General features: G+C 42.9%; 1 protein-coding gene across 1 annotated transcript in view; it reads right to left on the minus strand.

Moving 5' to 3' along the window:
* phip (PHIP subunit of CUL4-Ring ligase complex) overlaps positions 1–25,013 on the minus strand; it is a 41,546-nt gene that overhangs the window by 14,573 nt on the left and 1,960 nt on the right. Inside the window, exons 5-28 of the mRNA XM_013908706.1 lie at positions 23,151–23,301; positions 22,816–22,914; positions 21,084–21,244; positions 18,405–18,626; positions 17,439–17,539; positions 16,489–16,559; positions 16,054–16,154; positions 15,201–15,241; positions 14,636–14,734; positions 13,323–13,479; positions 10,372–10,506; positions 8,053–8,181; positions 7,726–7,951; positions 7,195–7,338; positions 5,510–5,693; positions 5,308–5,410; positions 5,030–5,167; positions 4,775–4,872; positions 4,423–4,630; positions 4,165–4,275; positions 3,789–3,896; positions 1,958–2,082; positions 791–873; positions 571–682 (exon numbers count right to left, since the gene is read on the minus strand). Of these exons, the coding sequence (XP_013764160.1) occupies positions 571–682; positions 791–873; positions 1,958–2,082; positions 3,789–3,896; positions 4,165–4,275; positions 4,423–4,630; positions 4,775–4,872; positions 5,030–5,167; positions 5,308–5,410; positions 5,510–5,693; positions 7,195–7,338; positions 7,726–7,951; positions 8,053–8,181; positions 10,372–10,506; positions 13,323–13,479; positions 14,636–14,734; positions 15,201–15,241; positions 16,054–16,154; positions 16,489–16,559; positions 17,439–17,539; positions 18,405–18,626; positions 21,084–21,244; positions 22,816–22,914; positions 23,151–23,301 (3,107 nt within the window). The remainder of the gene's footprint in view (positions 1–570; positions 683–790; positions 874–1,957; positions 2,083–3,788; positions 3,897–4,164; positions 4,276–4,422; positions 4,631–4,774; positions 4,873–5,029; positions 5,168–5,307; positions 5,411–5,509; positions 5,694–7,194; positions 7,339–7,725; positions 7,952–8,052; positions 8,182–10,371; positions 10,507–13,322; positions 13,480–14,635; positions 14,735–15,200; positions 15,242–16,053; positions 16,155–16,488; positions 16,560–17,438; positions 17,540–18,404; positions 18,627–21,083; positions 21,245–22,815; positions 22,915–23,150; positions 23,302–25,013) is intronic.

The raw sequence follows: 25,013 nt of genomic DNA on the forward strand, positions 1-25,013 counted from the left end.
CCGCCGCGTACCATAAGAACGCCGAAGGTCTCCTTTCGCGTTCCTCAGGAACGCCGCGGGACGTGACAAAACGTCGACATGTTACGCCTCGGGAGTGAGAACGCTCTGGCCATTGTTGTACATGACTGTAGTGGAGTCTAGTAGAAACTGTCTGGTGGTGATTACATCATCTATACTTTGGCTTTCTAACCTACCGTTTCAGCGTCTCAAAGATATTTCTGGCATTCAGAGGAAAAACACGTCAAGTATGTAGTGACTGTCATCATCACCTTTGAATCTGATGACAGTCAATGTGACACTTTGCTCCTCTTTACTTCCTTTTCCTCACCATCACCAGCGAGTTCTTCTGAATGTGATTCATGTTGGTCTTGTTTGCGTCATCCCTTTGATCTAATTTCTTTGTTTCTGTATGCATCTCTGCCTGTGCACATTTTTGTTCTTATATAGACCGTCTTGCAGTCTTGCCGATGCAAGACAGTCCTACCTAATGCAAATGCAATGGATTTGCTGTCATGCCAAAAAGAAGTGCAACCCTGCTGAGAATAGAGCAAATCCAAGCTGTGGTCATACCAGACATTGTAGCACTGGAACAAGCTGTCAGGATACTGGGACTGGTAGGGCTCCTGGCTCTCAATGGTCCCAAACCACCAGGCATCATCGATCACTGACCGAAACCTGTCACCTATGGAGACATCACATTACTACAGAGAACTCTGCAAAAAAGAAAATGAATGTCATATACGATATCATTTATATTTGAGTGAAGTCGCACTGCAAAGGTAAAACTGACCTATGCGCCACTGCCTTTTTCTGGCGTTGTCAAACTGCTGCCGCAACACCAAGAAGTCGATTACATCAGGCATGTCGTGGTACCTGCAAGTAGTCAAGAGATTTGTAGTAGCGGTTCACTTCTGTATGCATAAAGTATATGCTATCTGCTGTCAGGAAATATTACTGCAGTCAGTGTTTTTATCAATAACCTCTTGTCTTGTGTAAAGATATGAAACCTTGCTGAAATGTGAGTTTTATAACTGCCATGTTGCAAAGTTGAAGAGAGACCATATAACATGATATAAGACAAGAGTCCCGTAGTGTTTTAGAACAATTAATGACGTCGGCTCATCTTAAAAGCTGATAAATGTTTGGCATATATTGCAGTCTGTTTAAACTCTTTTACAACAGCAGTTATTCCACAGATGATTTTAGCCAGAGCCAAAGAAAAACTATCAGTATTTATAAAACAGCACACACATTTTTGTTTCTCAACTCAGAAATGAACTTTTCTACTTCTTAAAAGTATCAACCAAATTAGTACTGCAGAGTACTGATTTGCATGCAATCAGCTGGTGCCAAATTCGGGTATTAGAACACATCTGGACGAAAGGAAGATGAAGAGCGAGTGAGACCATGTGCCGTTAATTCAGTTATGTGTCAACAATCACACAGGCCAATGGCAGCAGCGGTGTGCAAAAAGCAGCCTTGGGTGGGGCTACGCTTTTCAAAACGCAAAGCAGGCGACACAAAGCTGGCCGTGACAACACATCTAATCTGGGGAAGCACCTTGTCAGACTCAACAATACATCTAAAAGCTGTGGCGTGTTTGACATCTTGAAAGCCAAATACACCAGAGGTCTGTCGCCAACATATGAGCCACTGAACCCACGGATGATGGTCGGGACCCTACATCTTCTTCAGATAATTAGGTAGCTGGATAAAAATGTTTTATGTATTATTTTACAAAAAGCTGTACTGGAAAAAGGTATAACTGGGAAACAGTCCCAAATTCCCCAAACACCGGCTCTGGTACCAGCATTGTTTCAAACGTGAAAGGTACCAAACCCTATTGTTAGGGTAACTAAGTAAGATAACAGAGTTGCATTCTGACTTGCAGTCAGAGGCCAGATATGAGTCAGGAAAAACCCTGTACTCTTATGTGGAGGCAGAGAGAGACACTTACTTCATAGAGAAAGATCCCCCGGTTAATTTTCCAGTGTCTGGGTCCAGAAACGCCAACTTCAGGCAGCACAGCGTGGGCAAACCCACCTCATACTTGATGCCAACTATCTTCATCAACTCCTGCTCCTAAATGCCACAAAAAAGACATAACGAGCATGTTTGAGTTCTCAAGACAAAAAAATAAAGCAAACCATCCTGAAAGTCTCGATTAATGATTCCTCTTTCAGTTATTTCTTGTTCTTTCCTACAGGAAAGCCCCAAGTCAAGTGTTTGGTGTTTTTTTGTTTGTGTGTAGGGTGTAGGTTTGTTTCCAGCTGAGAAAAAGTGAAACTTAAAGATAGAAGTCTGGCTGTACAAAATACTAAGAGAAAATAAAAAGACGTCGTAGAAGAAAACGCTGCATTTCATACACTACAAGCAGCACATTCACAAGGAAGCACACTGTGCCCGCAATGCATTATGTTCTGCTGTCTGCACAGGAATTGCTATTTCAGCTTCCTCACGCAGAAGGACAGAAAAAAAATGAAATGTATACCAAATATAAAATGCAATCCTATAAACTGTTGCTCTCAAGTGTTAAAGTGTCTGAAGTTGGTGGCTTTTTTTCATTCTTCCGTAGACAGCTCCATATGCAGTTTCATAACCTTTTTTTTATGCTCGGTAGACATTTGTCTTTCGGTAGAGAGACGTTTTTAGGAAAGAAAAAATAAGATTAAACTAGGAGTGTGAAACCAGACGTGTGGCGGAGATAAAGAAGCCACACCGGTGAAAGGTTTGCAGCAAAAATCCTGTCGACTTTTGCATTGCAACAAAACAGCAGTTAATGATTACGCTAACATGTGCGTGAATCCCTGGGTCCTGCTATGTATTCCTAGGACAGTGTCATTTTTTATTTATTTATTTGCCTTATTTTGTTTTAATCGTGTCCCGTCTGGCAGCTTTTGCAATCACAAATAGGAGCTGAGCGACTGTCGTGCCAAACGCATTTTGCTTTTCCAAGATCAGCTCTATAAAGTCTCTATAGGATCTTCTTGTTCAGGGTTTAACTGTTTATTTCTTCATTTCTATTCATGTTATTTCAGTTATTACATTCAATGGGGTATACAGTATGACACGGGTAACAAATCAACACTCTTCTAGTGGTGTGTGTGTGAGAGTGTGAGAGAGAAAGAGAGAGAGTGTCAAGTGTGAGTGTGTTTGTGTGTTTTTGTCACCAAATGTACTTGAAAATGAGGGTGGAAAGCTGCAATGATGGCCCTCAAGAGCCCAGGCAGACAGAGATGGATCTGGGAAAACTGGGTAATCCCCATCCCTGCAGGACAAGAAGGGAGGGCCTAGATGGGGCGCCCAAAGCCAAGGGGCGCGAGTCCCAGATGACCAGAGGCAGCGGGCGGCCGACTCCACTAGAGGCCAGTCATACTGGCGTGAGCCGAGATCAGGGCTCCATGCGCCAAAGAACCACCCGGCAGATCGCGGACCACCAAGGAAGTGGGTCAACGACCACGCCAGAACATCCAGCCACGCGCACCAACAAATATCCACATCCCAGTGGGAGGGGGTAGCAGGGTGAACCCCTCCCTACACGACCATGTCCCACACGGACCAAAGCTCAGCAAGCCCACAGCGTCTTTTTTAAAAATTTCTCATGGGCTCGCCTTTTTACCTTTGGATGTCTACATTCTTAAAAGAGAAATGTCACTGAAAATATGACACCTTCAAAATGTCAGTGAAGCCAGGATATAACTGCAGTTCACTGCATATTTAGGAGAGAGGCAGCGCTTTTCAGAGAAACGCTGCTTTGGTTCGGATTTTACTGTCAAACTGTTTCTTACCCGGAGCTCCATCTTGTGCCACGGCTGCTTCTTAGGATTGATGCTGTAAATTTTTTTCTGTTTGGCCATCTCCACGTAAGCTTCATGGCCCTGTCTGAAGTAGTACACCTGCACACACACACACACACACATATGCAAAAGAATTAACGGCTTTAACTGCACTTGTAAATTCCTTTGGTGCGCGTTTGCAATGTAATTACAACGACATGGCATAACTGCTCGAGATGTGCCCTTTTGTTTTCATGGGTGTAATGACCGTTAATGCCACATGAGGTCTCCGACTTGTGATGCAGACTTTAGTCCTTGTTGCCATGTAAAACATGACCCTGTGTTTTGGTGTGAGCAGACATGTGGTGAAGATGCGGTCGGCGTGTACCTCGTCGCCCATCTGGGGTATGTAAGGACATCTCCGGGGGACCGTGTCCGTGATCCAGGCAGAGGGAAGCCATTCCTCCAGAGTTAGCCCTTGCTCCTGAAACTGCGTCCTCTGCAAGATGCACAGCAGAACAAATATGACACATACACTGCTTATAATCCGGCGTGAAGCAAAAGACCTGACTGAATTAAGTTAGTTCATTCGTCAGCTTCAAATAACTTCGGAGAAGGAAAATGCAGTTCATTACTGATAACAAACCTTCCTCTTCTCCTTTGGCTTCTTCTTCTTTGGTAATGCGCCATCTTTATCTGCTTTGTCTTTCTTCCTTTCCTTCTTCCCCTCCCTCTTCTTCTCCCCGTCCTCCTCTGAGCCGCTGCTTTTCTTCTTCACTTTAACGCTCTTCTTGGGCGGTTCAAGGTTGATCCCGGCATCGGCTGTCCAGTCCGAATAATCGCTGGAGTAATCGCTGCAAATACATCACGGGGCCGAGATTAAACACACAGATGTGCGGCGTCTGCTCGTGCCGCGTTCTGATTTGCATTTAGTGTGCGAACGCATCGTCGGGAGATGAGTGACGTGATAAATTGGAGATGCGCTCGGTGTTTCTTACCTCGAACTACTATGCTCATCTGGCCAGGGCTCCTTCTCCTCTTCATCCTTCTCCTCCTCTGAGGAGTGCCCGTTGATTTGCCGTACCTCCACCTCTCCCTGAAAACACATACAAAATTAAATTAGGACACAAAAGCAAATGGACAAAAAAAAGACAAAGAAAGACAAAAATCATTATAATAAAATGTAAAATCCTCAGAACATCAAAACTTAAAACTATTCACTAAATTCGTAACAATGCAGTATGAATATGTACCTCTGAGGTGCTATCATCCTCATCTGCAGCCTCAGCACTCTGCCGACTTGTCTCCTCCATAGCAGCGCGGGTTTGATAGCCATGGTTACCTTGGCTCCTCCTCGCTTCATCTACCACACACTCTGATGTCGGATGAACCTGGAAAAGCAAAGAACGGAGCTGAGTGTAACCAAAGTCCTGCGTTTGAGACATTTCTGGTTAAGAAATTAAAAAATTAAAAGAAAAAATCATAATAAAACAGCCATAATCTAGTCGAACAGCTATGCTCATGAACTCACCCTGCTCTCCTTGGGGAGAGAGTGGAGAGTACGTCTTCTCCTTTCTGACTGATAAATATTGATCTCTTCCTCTCCTTTAGCTTCACGCCAGTTCACTTGTCTCCTGCACACACACAGATCACGAGGTTCGTCATATTTAGGAGATCCTGTGCCCCAGAGAATGTGAGAACGTGTTTGTGTACATATCTGTTTCAGGAGTTACCTGACAGAGGCTTCTTCGAGCTCAGGGACCAGCACCCTGCGGCTCCAGGCTACCAGATCTCCCTCTGTGGCCATTTGGCTGCGAGGGGCGTTGCTGTGCATCTGGCGGACCCCCTCGATCTGCCCGCTGCGCCGTAGACCCACGTTGGGCGGGGAGTGCACCTCAGTGGGAGATCCCACAGATCCTGAGGGGGTGGGGGAGGAGAGATAGGGTTTCACTTAAACTGTTGGGGAACTGTTGCACAGCACTAAATAAATGATGAGCCCGCTAGCAAAATCTCAGAATTATTTCCAGTAGACCTTCTGTTAAGGTGTGACATATGGGACACTTCAGTGCATCACAGTAGAAAACTTTGATATAAAATGAGAAAGTAATGAGAAATAAATTGGAAAAATCTGTAACTAGAAATTATTTGAATTATCAATAATAATAATTAAATCTGAGATTCTGAATTTTAAAAAATAAATGAAACTCATTGATTACATAAAACCCACAGAATTATCTGCAGTTTTCTTCCAAAACCAAAAGTTTAAAGCTCAAGTTCATGTTTTTCTTATTTAAATTATTTTTTAAAAAAAGAACAATTTTCCATTTATTTTATCTCCCGTGATTAATCGACTAATCACCAAGGACTCAAACACAATTGGTTTGCATAGGTAAGAAACAGGAGTTTAAAAAATACTTTTTTAAAACGTGACTTCAAATAGTAGAGAGTCGATTATTAAGTATTTTAGGAGCCCATCAGCTAATCTGCTGACTCTGGGGACATAACACAGGGGCTCAGGTGCAGCCAGTAGATATACAGGCTGAGACTTCCTGTGTCATCGACCAGTCACTGCTTAAGAATGCAAATAAATTTAATGCAGCTAGTAAAAAGCTTAATTGTCTTCAGCTGATGGTTTTGAGACTGAACATTTTTTTTGTCTCCACACTAGCCGTTTACCAGCATGTACCCATGATGTCTGATGTCACTGGTCAATAAAACCAACACCACAAATGGAAGCTGGGACAAGCTTTGTCTACAGATGTCTTCATCTTTACATGCAGATATCAGTTATTAAGCCACCGACTGATGGAATCTATAAAGGGAAAAAAGTGTTCTTTCATAATGCAGTTGGCTCACACTCTATTTTCATGTGCTACCACGGAGCACCAGAGCTGAGGACACAAATAGTTCTGATCTTCTGTACTCGTCACTCTGAGAATTAATTGACCAAATAAAAAATCATATCCCACAAACACACATTACCTACTCTCAGTGTGCTCTGTGAAAACAGGCTCCCTGCATTCACTAACTCTTTGAATCAGGGGGGGTTTATTACATTTCCTGTTTAAAATTCCACTGAGACACTTATTTACATAATTGCAGTTGTTGCAAATTATGCATTATTTCATTGAATAGTAATAAAAAAAAACTCTCTTCACGATCCACGAATCACGTTGTCAACCTAAAGGTCTGAGAAAACATAAATAGTGGCTGTAATACATGTGCTGTTAATTCTACGAATTAATCAATCGCAGCAAACACGTCTGCTTCAAGTGTAAGATGATGCTCCAACATATTAGTGCTGCTATGGATAGATGTGAATAATGACTGGAATCCAGGAAAATGAGAACAAAAGAAATTTGGGTGGGGAATGAATCAGAATAAACAGTCAGCATCGCTTTAATGTCATGACTCCTACCTCTGCTGGACCTGGTGTTTGAGGCAGCAGCAGAGATGTCATTGGTTCCCAGTCTTTGGTCCTGTTCCTGCTGCAGCCTCTGAATCATGGTGTCCAGAGGACTGGGACCATCCACCGCCTGTTCACTCACCACTTGATTCAGGCCTGCCAGGAATAGCGCAAAAGTGAGAGAGAGAATTAAAAAAATGAGCTTAAATCCAACCATTGTTACAGCCATGACGAATACAACTGCTGCCTAATAACTTAACTATCTCTGCTGTGCCTTACTAACACATTTCATTAACTGCTGATTGCTTCTGTTTATATCCCAGCCAACAGCCTTATGAACTCTAATCTTAATTGCCATTGCTACTGTAGTTTCAATAAAAGCCTCACATTGAGCTCATTTAAAGACAGATAAGATTATTGTCAGGCTATGACAGCACAGACAGATGGTCTCTGATAAGACAGAAGACAGCATCACCTCCAGGCAAATATCTAAAGCGCATAAGCAGAACTCCAAAGAAAGAGGTCTTATTTCAGCCTGAATACCTGAGGAAGTGACCCCCATCTGAGGAATAAGCTGCTCATCCCTGCAGTCCTCCCTTCCGGGCACCAGCCGCTGGTATCTTGGTGGATGTGGATTCCCATCCACATCCACCAGGAAGGGAGGGGGCATTAGGTGTGGAGCTTGCTGAGTTTGTTCGTCCAGCACGTAGTTATTGGCATCCCGGATCAGTGGCCGGTAGTCGGTATGGAAGAACATCTGATCTGCTATCTGAAACAGTTTTGAGGTTGAGAGGGTGCGGCGCTGTTGTTATTACTAATAACATGCGATGAGTTGTCGTGTATGTGCATAAATATTGCAGGTCAGTTTACCTTGTCGTACTTGCTGCTGGAGCCGAAGCCAAAGATGAGCAGGTGACCGTGGGAATCGGTGGCTGCAAAGTGCTGCCCATCTGGACTGCATTTGCAGTCGAACAGCGCTCCGTGCCCTTGGCCCTCAATCTATCAAGGGTGAGACAGAGTGGAGGGGAAATCTTAAAACTGCACTGTAGCTATTTGAACTGCATGGGCACAACCCACTATTAATGTCTTGTCAGCAAGCCAGCAGAATTGTCCAGAAAGAAATATGCACACAAAGAACAAACATCAAACAGTTTGTAGCACAACAGTAGCCTGTTTATGCAAACCGACAGGACACCTGCAGAAAGCAAAACTTCTTCAACAGGAAATCAGCAAGAAACCCCTGACTGCTCTGACCGTCAGCCAGCTGCTGCTTTTGGTTTGATCTGCGGGTTTTCCTTCATTCTCACAAAGGCTCCATTCAACTACAAGATGGAAATATGCCTTTATAGCTTCTCACACTTCTCATTCATGCAAAAGTGCCAAACTCAAACAGCACATAGACTACTCAGTTTTATACACCTTGCATGTGTTTTTGCCCAGCTGGATGACAGAGTTGTTGGAAATTAGCACCATAATTTTGCTACAATAGAAATACCGATTCAAAAGAATTCAAGCTTAAAAGTGAAACCAGGGCATCCTGTAAACAGCCTCTGCCGTCCTGCACTAGTGACATCGTTCAGAGAGTCTGTGCAGCAGGTATGGGCCTCAACAGCAACTTTGAAGCCGCGCGGTTTAGAGGGGACCTTGTTTCTGTGGGCTATGAGTGGGCTGTGTCCTCTGTTGGTGCTGGTAGTGGTCAGTGAAATTTGTTTTATCGAGTCCAAAGTCACCACAGGTGTGTACCAGGAGATTTTAGACCATTTCATGCTTCCACCCACTCACAAGCTTTATGTAGAGGGAGCTCTCCCTACCCCACAGCGCCCAAACGACTACCAGATGATTCGCTGACCATGTTATCACAATGTTATTACTGTGTGAAGGCCCCTATAACAGCAACCTGGGATTCAACAACACCTCAGCAGTGCCCGATCTGATCACCTCCATCCCAGCCCGCAGTGATGCAGTGATATGCAGGCAGCGAGTTTAAAAATGAACATACTCTCCAGAGGCTGGACCGATCTTCGGGGTTCAGACAGCTTTAAAAGCTACGTTATTTACATCACTGTGTAAAGTCAATGAGAGCTGATCTCTCTAATAGGGTCATCTCAGGCACTCGGCTCTGACAGTAAGCCACACCCACCTGCTGTTCACATTTTCTGCTTAAGAGGGGCAGCCAATTAAGAGCAAGGCATCTTAAAAGCAGAGGGAGGAGGGAGTTAACAGGGCTTGTTGCAGGCAGAGGATGAAGTGAGGGGGTGCACTAAGGCGCGGTGTAAGATAATTAAGGATTATGCAGTTCCCTGCCTGTGTGTCCTTTCTGCTTGTGCTAATCTTACTCTACATTCACCTTTACTCTTCAACCCTCTTTTGTGTTTTTTTCTGTCCACAGGGAGGTTTTCAAAGTTTGATCGGACCCAATGAAAAAACTGCTTCCTCCTTACACTGCTGTAGTAAAATTATTTTTCAAGGCATTGTTTTTTATGTTACTGCTGGGCATTTTTGACTTACGACTTTACTTTCCGTGTATCTATCGTCCCTATTGTTGTTCCTCCAACCAAAAGACCCATTCAAAGCTAGGAAAAACCCTGACAAGAGGACGCTTTTCAGGAGAAGTCTCACAGCAGGTTTCAGCCTGAAACTTGGGCCTTTTCACATGCACAAAGACTTTGTGTTGTTAAGCAACACTATTCACTGTCTATGACCAACACCAAGATTTGGCCAAATGACCAGCTCACTATGTGAGTCACATGTTCTGGGAATGTGGTTAATGCCGTCCTTGGTTACCATAGAAGCAGGAAGCAGGAAATACTACAATAATTAAAGCACTGGATAAATTTGTGGAGTGGCATATGTGATTCATTTTGATGAGAGAGCCACGAAGGCACGAAGGGAAGTGAGAACAGTAAAGAAAGCAGAGCGAGAAAGTGAAAGTATAGAGTTGGGAGAAGGTCAACAGCGGGTGAAAGTGAAATAAAGGGTGAGACGAGGAGGGGAATGGGAATAGAATGTGTGTAAGAGAAGCAGAAATATACCTGATAAAACCACATATCTATGCAGATAAACAGAGAAAATACAGTTAAAAAAAAGTGCAGGGAGAGGATCGAGATCTGGACACTTGTGAATGAAACAGAAGCGAGTGAAAGGCGATGACACGCGGGCGAGGAGACGTTCTGTGGACGAGACGCTCACCATGTTGAAATAGGAGCGGATCTTCACTCCTCTGGCTAGATCCCACACAATACAATTCCCATCATGCCCCGCTGAGAAAAGGATTCTCGGATCAAAGGGATGTGGCTCCAGAACAAACACTTCATCCTCGTGACCCTGTCGACCAACAACACGAACATCTAGGATTAGATTAAGAAATAAGAAAAGAGAAGCAACAGCCAAACCTGACTTCTTATGCTTAAGCCCACACACAGCTGAGCATATTTTGCATTCCTCTCACTGTCAGTGTGCAAACCCACATGCTTTTTAAGTTAACAAGTAAAAAAATTCATATTCATCTGTTTTTTGTTTGCTTTTTATATACACTGTTTTCAGGCAGCTATCAAATGTTCCAGTTTTATCACTGCGTCACCAAGGAGACTCTGACAGCGTGTTAGCAACTAGATTTCTGATCAAAAGATAAAGTAAAGATGATGAAAACAAGGCCAAGAGCTAAGTAGTGAAACAGCAGCAGCCTAAGATGACCCTAACAGCAACACCGTAATCTCCATAAAACCGCTCTTGACACGTCTACGTGACATTAAAGCTTGGTTGGCTTTAAACATTTTAAATTTTAATGAAAAGAAAACAGAGGTGTTGGTGTTTGGTGCTAGTGGTCCCTGTGAGTCCTCGTCTGTTGATTTGGGATGCCTGGACGTTTATTTTACATCTGTTATTACTGACCTTTGTCCAGCTGTTATCATTTAAGGCGACTGGCAAGAGTGAAATTTTCTTTCTAGGCAGCATTTGGAAACAGTGATCCATGCTTTTATTCCTTCCCGTCTGGACTACTCTAACTCACTTTACGTGGGTCAGTCAGTCGCTGCTCTCACTATGTCCTTTAGAGTTCATCTTAATATTCTTATGTTTGTTTTTAAACAATCACAATCTAGCCCCGCCTTACCTCTCTGAGTTTCTACGTCCCTACACACCCTGTCGGTCTCTTAGGTCAGCTAATCAGCTGCTCCTGAAAGTACCGAGATCCAAGAGGAAGCTCGGAGGGGGCGGGGCTTTTTCTATCATTGCTCCTAAATTATGGAATAACTTGCTCTTGCACGTTAGAGAGGCCCCTTCACTGTCCACTTTTAAAACACGTCTTAAAATCCATTTTTATTCTTTGGCTTTTGACCGTAGTGAGACTTAGTTTCTCTTGGAATTAAATTAGTTATTAACTAACTAATTAATTATTTTACTTTTTTCTTTTATTTGGCTTTTATTTATATCGTATGTAATTTTATTATTTAGTTCCAACGTACAGCATTTTCCGTCAGCTGTGGTTTGCTTTAAAGTGCTTTATAAATAAAGATGATGATGATGATGATTAAATAACCACCTGTTACAACCAAAAGGTTTTTCTCATGCACTTTGCCAATTCAGTTTTTATTTAGAATATTTTTACATCTTTCTCTGATATAGTGATGAATAATCTGAAGGACTAAAAAACTTATTAGCAAATAAATAAAAATGACATTTTGGCACACATCTGTACGTATCAGCGAACCAGAACAGAACTAACTCATTAGCCTCAGCGCCAATTCTATTCAGAGTAAAAGAACATTAATATTCTAATCACACGGTGCAAATATCAACACTCAATGGACACAACAAATCAAAAATTCACAACACAACATGGATGACTTATTCCAGAAACAGCCTACACAGCAGCTGCTGAGCCATATCACTCATGTGTAGGGATGGGTACCGGTATCGTTTCTGACATAAACGGTAGTAACCAGACCGAAAAGCAGCGCACATTTCGGTGCTTTTTTTCCCTGAGATGTCACACACTTTGGATTCCAGCCAATCATTTTACCTTTGCAAGCGGGACCAGGTACGTACGTTCTTTTAGAGCAGAGCTACAGATTAAAAATGCCCAAAGCGAAGCAGTCAAAGTCTGGCTGTACTTCACAGCAAAAGATGCAAACTCAGCAGCAACAAGTGCTTTAAGCTGATACTGTGATACTGTCAAAGGAGGTAACACCTCGAATCTGATGAAACACCTGGCGACGTATAGCATTTTGTTAAAAGCCAAGAAATGCGCCGTATTTGATAGCTTGCTGCGAGACCTCACACTGAGCACATCTACTGCGCGTGTGCTGCCTGTTATCGGACCACACGCACAAGAGGCGAGTCCTGGCCCCTAGCTCTGCCAGTATAGCAGAAATGATGAGGATGATGATGCAGCAGCAGCCGTTCTTCTCTGCGTGAGGAGCTTAATGTTGTTCGTGTGTAATTCACGTTGAGTAGGCTAACCACGTTATTACATTAATGCATGTAAGGTGAACTAGCAAACACCGTCGTAGTTACATGCAGCTGTCTTCTTGTTTGATGGCAGATACTCCCTTCACCCTGGCCAAAAAGGCTAAAATGACCAAAGGAAAAGTGGAAAACAGCTAAACATGAGAGGTTTAGGACAAAGTTTGTGTTTTTTCCATTGTTTAAGCACTGCTTCCAGCCAAGAGTGATGCCATAAATCCCCTATAGTTGCAGAAAAGGCTAACATTGTTATCTTTTTACAAAAAAACCTGTACATGAGAGGTTTTTGGAAAAAGTGTGTGTTGTCCATTCTTTAACCACCGGTTTGAGCACCGTTTAAGCACCGGCACGGTTTCAAAAGTACCGGTTTGGCACCGGTATCGGATAAAACCTAAACGACACCCATCCCTACTCATGTGCTAATAGGCTGTAAGTCTGCAGGGTTTTTTAACTCACAGCATCCGAAAAAGTGAAAATCTGTAATAACATCAACATGTGGATAAGTGAATAAGAGGGTTTAACCTCTGAGGGCCATGCATGTGTATACAGTGTGAACTGGCAGTGTGTTGTGGTCCAGTCAACAGTGATCTGAGCTGTTACAGAATAACACACAACACTGAACTACGATATTACGATACACATCTTTGTTTGTGTCCGAGTGTCAAGTCACCACATACCATCAGAACATGGACCAGATTTCCAGTGATGGAGTTCCACACTTTCAACGTCAGATTGTTGGCAGCCGTTATCACTGTGCTGTCATGGCGATCCCATGCCACCATGGTAACCTTCAGCTTGGTCACCTTGTCTTCCAGCGGCGGAGGGTTGTACTTCCTGAGGGGGAGAGCAGTGATGCCGTTCAGGACTAACTGAGGTCTTTCTAGTTTAGTTTACACAAAAAAATCAGACACAGAGTCGTTGCCAAAGGTATTAGCAGCAGCATCACTCCAAAATTCTAATTTTTATTTATTTCCAATAAAAGTTCATCTTCACCATATCACAGAAACATGGAAGAAATCATCTAAATAAAAACTGAGCAGCATACTGCATGAAAAACAAACTCTGTGCTACTGCCAAATGTTTTGGCCATGACTGTGTATCAAATATGAAAATACTGTAAAAACAAAACAAAAAAAGTAGACGCAACAAAAAATTAAACGCATCTTTTTCTAACTACATTAGTTATAAGTTTAAAAAACTCCAGTGTCCTTTCCTTTTGAGGAATGTATTCTATTTTCCTCAGTCCCTTTTTACACCGTTAATGAGGAGCCAGACCAATCTGACAGTTAGACCTTATCTTTCTGCAGCTTCAGATAATTATTCACAACCCCAGCTGTTCCTGTTTACATAAGAAAGATGTGAAAATCAACACATCCAAAACATCCCAATACTTTTTGCTGCAACTCCCTGACCCAGACTTTCTTTATTTTACAGACCAATTGTAGGAGCAATGGTTATAGATTTAACTCTATTAAATACTTCAAGTAACTTCTTGTATTATCCAAGTTGCGGGCATTTAGGACTTTTTTTAGGTTTTGTTTTAGTTGACCTCATTGCTGCATTAGGTTTGTTACGTTTGTTCAGGCAACAAAGACATAAACAGTCTGTCAGTGTACTCTACTCATGCACCGTCTGGGAATAAATCTATACTCTGTCTAGGAGCAGTCGGGTAATCAATCACCATGTCACACTTTATCCCACAGGTGTGAAAGAGATTTTTCTTTAACTTAACGATGCAGCTTCTCTATATTATGCAGTAGGTCATTGTACTTTAAATACATAAAAGCACGTGTAAAACACTTCAAAACTCTGCATTTTTCATGAGAAGAATTCATCACACACTGTAGCGTTCAATGCAGGTGATTGATTATTTTAAAATGTAAACTGACATCATCACCTCCAGGATGATCCCAGCTCACAAGGTCTTTATTCCAAGCACAAAAGCACTAATGGGAAGGCCAGGCCTTGACGGCAGTGCAGAGACACATACCCGGGTAATTTGGTCTGCATGTCCAGCAGAACGCTCTTCCAGCCCTGAGGGTGAAGCTGCCAGATCCGAGCTGTACCGTCCCTGCTGCCGCTCACAAACCTGCAACACAAGCGCGCGCACACATTTATGTGAATGAAAATATAACACTTACTTTGAGATCAGCTTCCTGCAGTAAAATGGTTCCCTCCGTCTCCACACATCAACAGTAAATACATGCACCCCCGGATCTCCACCTCTACCACCCTGGCTCTTTGCATACACCGTCTACACCTTCCTCCCTGCTTAGATTACAGCAACCCAGGGGAATTACAGCTGAGCTTGTTTTTCTGCACTCCGTCTAGTTTAATATGTCGCGCACAAGCACAAGTGTGTGTCTGAATGTGTGTTTGTGAGAGAGAGACACACACAAAGAGTGTGTGTTAGACATTAAGCAAAGCTGCTGACATCATCAAGTTATATCACAGCACCGCGAGGTTCACAACGCAACAGTGGTGCAGAAAAATTAACTGCAATAACTATGTACCTCACGCACACACGTATAGAAATGCAATCTGCGTAAACTCACCTGTCACTGCAATGTGAAAACTGGATGCTGTCAACTTTGTCCTAAGTGGGAAAATATGAGAGAGAAACGTCAGCGCAAGCCTATTTCTTATTTAGTTAGCGTTAAACTGTATTTTCAGCAAATTAAAAAATGTCAAATAACTCGTTCATCTCAGACATTTTCAATTACAATTCCACGTTTCATTGACAAGAACAATATTTGTGACAAATCATTTCAAATCCACCTTTAAGGTTGACTACTATAAGAGCAGCTTTGTATTTTTCACATTTCCAAATAGATATTCCAATTTTTTATTTATCCTCTCAATTTCTCCTCTTTGGCTCTCTTCACAAACTGAAGGTCTGAACAGCAGCTGGTGCTCATGATCAGAGCAGTATGTCTGGAATAACTATATCCACTCTTGCTGAGATCATACACAGGCAAGAGTGGAAAAAACTGTCTGAAAATGAGCACTGTTTGTGCACATGTATCTGTTATTTGAAGCATCTGTGGTTAGAAGAGTGTATACAGGACAGAAAATAAGGAAGACTATTATAGGTCTGCTTCAGATGTTCCTGAGGAGGTTGATATATGGCTGAAAACTTCAGAAGCCAGCATGTTTTTTTGCTTTTATTGTTAAAATAAATCAAATTGAAAAATCAAGAGGAGCTTTCACTGAAAAAAATAAAACTATATCACAAACAGTAAGAAAACTATAGCTATAGATCAACAGCTACAGATTTGATCATTTTTAGTAATATTCTCAGAAAACTAGCTGAAATCTTAAACTTGTTCAATAAGCCAGCACAGTGCGCTTGGATTAAAGCTGTTTTTGTAGTAACTAAATAATAAATAAATAAATACGCTGACTCACCGTATGGGACTCAAGCTCAGAGATCTTTTCTGGTTGGCCTGAGCCAAAGTAGTATACCCTGATGATGTGGTCTGTGCTTCCTGTGGCGAGGAACATACCACCTGGATGCATATATTTTTAATAGAAAGAAAGAAAAAAGATTAGGGCAATATTTGTTTCACATTCACTGGTTTACCTCGGGGACATTGGTATACATTAACTATTTGCAAATGTGCGTGCTTTTGCAAACCAGTAATTTTTCTAACCCTTAAAATAGAAATACCCACAAAAAACAGACCACAGTCATTCCACATTTACTGATAAGGAGCAGCAGCCACACAAGTGGTGACGCACAACGTGTGCTGTTCTCCAGTTAGTCTGAGTGAGCATCTTGTTCTGTTTCTCTGTCAGTGCTCTGGAAGCATGCATAAAAAAACCACAGCGAGCTGCGTTCACCTGCGCTGAAGGAGGAGCAGATCATCTGGACGCCGGGTCGAGAGCGCTCTGTGAATTTACTGGGCCTCTGACTGGACACACACAAACACACACATGAGAACAAAATCGTTTATAACACAATTTAACACAAAGAACCACCACCTTGTGTTTTTAATAGAAAATGTTTTACATTTTGGCGTCTTGGCTGAGTTTGGCGTGCTTTACATACTGCACCTAAACATTTCTAAAACTGGCCAGTTGGCCATTAAATACAGAGACAATTATAAATTCATGTGTACTTAAGATCAATACAATCAAACTTTTACACAAATAAGCCTCTTTCAGACATGCACTCCTTTCCATTCATCAAAATTTATCAACTTCATGTCTCTTTTTAAAAAACAAAAAGACCGTGTGCGACCGAGTAATTATTTCAGTGCAACACATGCCTAAACTGCAAGCAGTCGAATTTACGTAATAAGATTACACCGCACTGACTTCCAAAGGCGTGCACGGGTTTCTAGCCAGTATATAGAGACCCATTAATGAAGCACAGGCTCTCTGCATCGAGTAGCAGAGACAATATGGGGACAAGGTTCACAGAGAGGTAATATGAGCGTCAGGAACAAGCCAGTGCAGGTAACAATGAGGAAGAAGATGCAGGAAGCTCAGGTCAACTTCTAAAAATAAAAATAAGTCTTTTTACTCCACTGAAAACTGCGTGTCATCTCGTGCCAAATATCGCATCCAAACCATGGCTTTCTACAATTCACTGAATGAGGCCGTGAGGAGCATGAGCTCAAAAAGTGACCTTTATCTGAATGACAGAACGCTGTCACTTACAGATTGATGAGGACAACTGTGTTACGTATGCCGTGTCTGAAAAGGAGCTGCGATGACCTGCTGACAAAATGCTTGATGCACAAAGTGTGAGAAATGTTTGTGCAGGTGAGACCGTGTGTTTTTCTCACCCAAACTTGAGTGTCCGTGCATCCCACTGCCAGAAGCAGATGGTGCCATCAGCTCCGGTGGAGGACAGGTAGCGCTTGGAGCCGCTACAGAGAGGAGAAAACTGCAAACACAACCAATCAGAGGTTAGCGGAATGAAACAGAGGACAAAGACACACACAAACACAGTCGCTCTCACTGGGCACTTCATTAAGTATACCTGTTTGTCTGCTTTTTAAAGCAAATATGGAATCAGCCAATCGCATTGACAGGCTACAGCAGCAGAAAGACTACATGAGTGCCACTCCTGTCAGCTACGAACAGCAAACTGAAGCTACAATTCTCATGGGTTCACCAAAACTGGAAGAATATTGCCGGGTCTGATGAGCATCAATTTCTGATGAGCATCAATTTCTGCTGTAACAACCAGATGCTGGGTCAGAATTTGAAGTCAACACATATTCTGATGGCTGCTTTCAGCAGGACGATGACACAAAGCTCCAATCATCTCAAAGTGGTTTCTTTAACATCTCGGTGAGTTCACTGCCCTCAAGTCAGCCTCCACAGTTACCAGATCTCAATCCAGCAGAGCACCTTTAGGATGTGATTTTTAATACAATGCATGTGCAACAAATCTGCAGCAGCTGTGTGATGGTATCACATCAATATGGACCAAAATCTGTGAGGGATGCTTCCAGCATATTGTTGAATCTCTGCCATGAAGATTAAAAGCAGTTATAAAGGCAAAAGAGCGTCCAGCCAGGAGCTGATAAGGGTGACTAACAAAGCGTCCAGTAAACTGAAAGCAGTTGCACAGATAAAACTTGACACAAGTTAAACTGTGTGCTGTAAACATAAAAACATTTATATAGATATATATTGCCTGTTAAGTAAAAACCTAGCTTTCTACAGTAAAATGCAGTTGCAGTTTGTGGTGGCTTCTCCCAGTCTGTAAAGAATATGAAATAAAAACAGCTTTAAAACAATACCTGCAGTGAGGTGATGGATGCTGCGTGTCCCTCCAGGACAGCCAGAGGAGCGCAGGTTTGTAAGCACCACACTCTAATGGTCTTGTCACAGGAGCCGGCGGCAATCATGGTGTTCTCATAGCTGACGGCCATGTCGGAAATCTCGGCAGCGTGGCCGCGCAGGGTTGCCAGCAGACGCCCATCATCTGTTCCCCAGATCTTCACGAGACAGTCATCTGAGCCCTGGGACAGAAAGAAAACACCATCGCACATGAGTGAAGATTCACATTTGTGATCAGCGCATCTGCTTCTGGGAAGACAAATTAAAAATGTGAAGTTGAAGAAGATTTCCAAAATCTATCTGGGCACGCTGCAGAGCAGGACTCTCAGCAAATTGGCAAATGTGGAATACAAACAGAGGAGGGAAAGAGACTCTTGAAATGTAAAAATAGATTAATGATTAATTTGCTTTTTGACAAAAAAGCTACAATGAACATCTCAAGGCACTGACGGTGCATTTGCATGCACTGTAACCAGCTTATTCCTAACCGGTAAAGAGAAAAAGACTGCAGCTGGCATGTAAACACATTCCCTGGCTAATGTTATCAATGCAAAACAACAGTGAGCACTGCCAAATGAACACGCACACTGTTACTGTGGTCGGAGAATATCTTAGGCTGATTACATTTGACTCAGTAGACTGAGACTGGATGTGATGACACAGAGTTGGTTTTACACACATGAGAACTCGACTGTTAGAACGGAGGCACAGAAAATAGATCAGGCAGGAACCAACTCATCTCCTCTTACTTTGTAACAGTTTTGTAGCAAAGTAGAAGCAAATAATAATTCTATTAATATTTATAAATAGTTACCAAAAAAAAAGCTTTGTTAGTGAAGCATTTACAAGAATTGTTAGCTCAGATTCTCCTTAAACACTCATAAGTCTGCAATCAAAGTGCACGATCGAGTCTTCAATCGTGAAACCGCCTTTGGGGCGAGTGCCTGACTGCGATCCAACTCACTGACGGTTAAAATGCTCGTGATTCAACATGTTGCCAGATCCATCTGTTTTTTGGTTAAGAGCTCAAAATGATTTAAGTAACAGGTAACCGCGATGAAGACGCGAAAGACACACAAACACAAATCCACTTGTTTTAAAAAGCCAGCGATTTCAGGATGTAACGCTTCATAAAATTAAACTTCTTCGCTTTAAAACAAGAATTTTTGTCACGCTGAGGGTCAGACACTGTTAATGACGGTGTTTCATTTTATGTGCTCCAGCATGCACCTGAAACCTTTTTTTTAAAAAATCATAACGCTTTATAAAATAACTAACACAGTGCTGTATGTTAAGTATCAGCTGACGTGTTGGTTGCCCCGAAAGCCTTGACCTTTTATAACTACAAAGCATTTTGGGAGACCTGCCACGCCGTCTGCACCACCATAGATTTAAGAGCAAAGTGCAATCCTCCCTGTTTCCTCACAACTACAGATAAGATTTTAACCACAGTCACAACCAGCACAAACCAACTGCTCTCGATTTGTCTTTTCAAGCGACCACAAGAATTGGCTGTTTTTAAAATTATGTTATGCAAATCGATATAACTGACTGCAAAGCTGTTGTTGGACCAAACTTGCGTGCACTTGTTCACCGAACACAACGATCCCCGCGAATCTTTAGGGCGCACAAAATAATCAATTAATATGCCTGAAACAGCATAAGAGCCTGAGCAAAAGGACTGAAGAGATCTAAAAATAAGAACATATATAAATAAAAATGATCTCGTGATAAAAGGAGGGGAAAAGTAGCAGAGAGAGAGAGGGGGGGGAAAAGGGAGAGAAAGTGAGGGAGAGCAAGAATGAATTTTAATTCTGGCACTTAGCCAGCGCCTCAGAGGAAACATTTTCTCCAGTTATGATGAGAAATAGCAAGATGAAGAGTGGGGGGGAGGGAGGAAGAGAAAGGAACAAAGGAGGGGCAGCATAGCATGAGGATGGGGGGAGAGAAAGAGAGAGAAAGAGAGATAACAGGAAAAAAGACACAGAGACACTCAATCTAACCCCCTCCTCCTCCTCCTCCTCCTCCTCCTCTCAGCAGCCAGCCATTTTTAGAGATTTAAGAAGTGAAAGCTGAAAATGGTGTAGAACAGCAGGCAGTGTTTGACTCAAGATTCCAAACAGAAGGACGGCGACATTAAATCAACACTGTCTCATTGTTCCTTCACCATTTAACACGTTACCAGAAGCTGTACCTCTCTCAAACTAGGTGGAAAAGGCATGCGGCAAATGTATACAACGGGCACCCAGGGGGCAAAGGTCAGCTTACTTCTTTTGAGATAAATGCTTTCACTTCATTACCCGTGATTATTATCATCGCACAGCTGTCTGAGTTTTTCCCGACGTATAACCCAACAGGTTATAGCTGTGAGTCACTGAGTAAAAGCGTCCTACCACAGTTAGGTAAACAGTAATTACCGCCTAGCAGAACCGTTACAGCATGAAACGCAGATGCTTGTGCATCTTGGTGAGCGAGCGGCACCTTGTAACAATCTAACACAGAATGCGAGACGTGACTCTAAACAAACACAGAGCCGCCGCAATCGAGCAGCAGCCACAAGAAATTAGACTCGAACAGGCTCTCGTTCACAAGCTAATGCCAACGCAACGTCGAACAAAAACGCGCGTGGGAAAACTTACGGTGAAGATGCGTCGCCCCGTCCTGTCGAAGGTCACGCAGTACACGGACGACAAGTGTCCCAGGATCCTCTTGTGCATCTTCATGTGTGTGTACACGGCCGTGGGCACCAGCTGACGGAGACGGTAGGCGCCATTCAGTCGACGGCAGAAGCTCGTCTCCACTGGATGTCAAGAAAAACATGCACGTTAGTACGGAAAGACACGACTGTACAGAATGTACAGATGTAAACGTCACTAAATATACATTAAATTGACAAAAGTCTCCACTCGTCTGCTTTCCCATGCACACTCCAATCTTAACGCAGTTTGGTACCATAACCTCTTCTTTCCACAAGGTTTAGGAGTTTGTTTATGGGAATTTTTGAGCGTTCTTCCAGAAGCACCTTTGTGAGGTTAGGCGCTGATGTTGGATGAGAAGGCCGGGCTCGGATTCTCTGCTCTGATTCATCCCAAAGGTGTTTTATTAGGTTGAGGTCAGGACTCTGTGCAGGCCAGTCAAGTTCTCTTCCACACCACACTCGATCTTCCATGTCTTTATGGACCTTGCTTTGTGCAATGGTGCGCAATCATGTTGGAACAAAAAGAGGCCATCCCAAAAGTTTTCCCCCAAAGTTACGAGCATAAAATTGTCCAAAACGTTTTGATATCCTGAAGCATTAAGAGTTCCTTTCACTGGAACTAAGGGGCTCCCTCAAACCCCTCAAAAACAATAATCCTGCCTCCGCCAAACTTTATACTTTATACTTGGCACAAAGTAAACCCAAACGCCAAACCCAGACTCGTCCATTGGACTCGTCCACAGAACACGACTCTGTTCCTCTAGAGTGCAGTGGCGCCGTGCTTTACACAACTGCATCCGACACTTTGCATTGCGCTTGGCGGTGTAAGACTTGGATGCGGCTACTTTCATGATGCATAACCGTTTCCATCAAGCTCTCTACACACTGTTCTTCTGCTAATCTGAAGGACACAAGTTTTTACAATAGAGCATAAGAATGCTGAAATATTTTAAAGTGAATTATTAAAAAAAAAGACCTCCATCTTTTCACTCTTGGACTTATTAAGATTGGCTTTGTATGATTCACCATTCAAAATAATCCTCATTTATCTTATTTATCCTCCGCAGCACAACCCTCTTCTGATTGGCTGTCCCTGACACACAGTAGGTTTGAATGTAGATGAGTAAGGCTCCTCTGCGCTGTATCTGATGCCGGTGGTATAGTTGCTGCATCTGCTAGTTTATAGAGGGTCACGTTTCATGAGATGCTCTGTAGAGAAGTGTCCATGTGACCTGCAGTTTTTTGCAACCAGTGTGCCAAAATTCGCATGAATGCTTCAGATGGATTCCAAGAGGACTTGGGGAAAAAATAGAACAGGAAGGACTACTCATCCATGGTGTCCACAGCTGTCCATGTGCATCTCCACAAGCAAGTATAATCCTGGACTGAGATGGTCGTACTGAGCACATCCACTCTCACTGACACTGACATCAGATCCAGGAGTTAAAAAAAACTGTCAAAACAGCGCTCTTATACACGTCTGGAGCCGGAGCTTTTGGATTATTTGTAGATGCATCCCCCTGATTTTTGGAAACTTTTGCCATGTTTATTAAGCGCGAGGTGGAGCACAACAAGTCCACAAGTCTGTGTGCAAACATACAGACTTCTTTAGGCAAATCAATAGTTGGCCCAGTCATTTTGGCCCACTTTACCAAAATGACTGTTTTCCTTACCAATATTCGGCGGGCTCCCGTAGATAACAGGTGGCTCCGGTGGACGTCCACAGTGCAGCGCAGCCAGCGCTGAGCCTTTCCACACAACATGTTTGCAACCTGGAATTTACACACAGCACAGATGCATAAGCACATGCACAGCTATAGTTAAGTGTGTGTTGTGCATGTTGATCTGGATGTATGCAGTCATATTTGCATAACCACGCAAATGTATACATTCACTCCATGTCTTGGTAAGTCAGCACTTACACGCAGGAAGACACAGGCATTGAGCGAGTGGGTGTTTTTGCACGTGTGTATATTTAAGTATGCAAATGCACTGCACGTGAACTCACTCTTAGCGGTGCGGAGAAGATTCTGTCTGCCAGCTCCTAGAAGGCTGGTGAGTCCAGGCACACTGGCAGGGACCTCCCTCTCCAGCAGCGGACAAACTCTGGTGCAGACCTGCAGCAGGTGGTCTGGCGTGATGTGCCTGTAGAGCTTTACCTGAACGCAAGCATACACTCAGATTAAATCTGTCTTCAGGCTGGTAAATGACCACAAAAAACAACTACTGCTAGTGGGGGGAGGGTGGTAGAGTTTAAAAAAAGATAAAAAGGAAGCTGAGAGAAATGTGCTCAAAGAGCTTTCCTGCCAAAAGCTGCTGTGTCAAGACATCAAACCCCCACCAGCTGGATGATTTCTGCTGCTCGAACCCGACGACAGTGGTGTGAAAAAGAAAACGTCTCAGTGGAGGTACAAATGGGTTCCACATTACTACGCCAATTTTCACACACAAAAATCTACAAATCTATCGGACACATCAGGGGGTGAAAACATGTCAGAAGGCAAACGGTGGCTGCAAAGTAAAGGGAAATTGAAACTTTAATTTCAAATTCAAGTATTTCCAGCAAACAGAAACACTGAAAAATCCAGGCCACTTCCACAAATGTGGATGCAAGTAAAGGCCCCTCTGCTCTCTGAGTGTGTCAGAGGAAATCACACTAAACCGATAACAGATAAACTAACAGATAAGATCCTCCTTCTTTTTTAACAAACTGCAGAAATAAAAATACAACCGGACACGTATTTATACACTAAAATGAAAAAGATGAAGGTTTTTAAATGGTGCGGCTCCCAGCAGCATACGCACTACAACAGTGTGGTGGGATGGAGGGGGTGTGGCATGCAACATAAGGATGAAGCACACAGAAACCTACGCTGTTATAAACACACAGCCTCTCTGATTCCACTGACACATGGGGACCCTCCTGCGTGGCCTACTTCTAAAGAAACATGCACGCCTGAATGAGTGGAATGGCACGCACGATACAGCCGGGATGAAAGCGAGACACGGAGGGGAATAATGCAGCATGCAGCAGTGTGTTTACTTGGAGCAAGCCAGATCGGTTTAAATGTATTCACTCAAATCAGACGTGCAGTCATCGGCTTTGTTTCAGACACGTAAGCCTGAAATTAAACAATTATTCCACTCAGTCACACACACACACACACACACACATACACTTTTTCCATTCCTTTATCTGTCTCTGTGACACACACACATACACACACAATTAATGACCCCTTAATTGCTTTCAACATCCTTGCTGGTTCACAGACGTGATCAGTGTTTCTAAGTACATATCAGCCCCTCTTAGGTACACGCAGACCCACAACTGACACACACACACTAAACTAAGTGATGTGCAATAACAATTTGCTCCATTTTCCTTCCTTCTGAAGGGTAATGGATAACACTCCCCCAGCCACGGCTGCACCATCACAAAGCACATGGCCCCACACCACTACAAGTTACCCTCTATATAATCATTATTAGTATTGCTATTATTCTTATTATTATTACCATCCTGATTTCCATTCATAGCCCTACAAACATCTTTCACCTCAAGCATCACTGCCTCTGACATAGATTTGCATTCATTAAAGTGTATTATTACTGACAATTAATCCGTTAATAAATGAGTCTAAACACATTTGTGCTGATAACGATGCAGGCTTGCACTTCCACTCAAAAACACGGCCGTATTTCATTGCGCTTCGTCTTCCTGATCAGTTTGAAATGCGACACGAAAGCAATCGAACATCTAATGAATCCGCCTTCGTTAATTAGCCGCAATTAATATCGTTAATTATTACAATATCATTGTTGAGTCCTCATTGATGCCCAACCCCCTTCTTTAACAGCGTCCCCCCCC

This window comes from Pundamilia nyererei, unplaced genomic scaffold (genome assembly GCF_000239375.1).
Source record: "Pundamilia nyererei isolate P.nyererei 1_Seehausen unplaced genomic scaffold, PunNye1.0 scaffold00013, whole genome shotgun sequence".
Taxonomy (NCBI): domain Eukaryota; kingdom Metazoa; phylum Chordata; class Actinopteri; order Cichliformes; family Cichlidae; genus Pundamilia; species Pundamilia nyererei.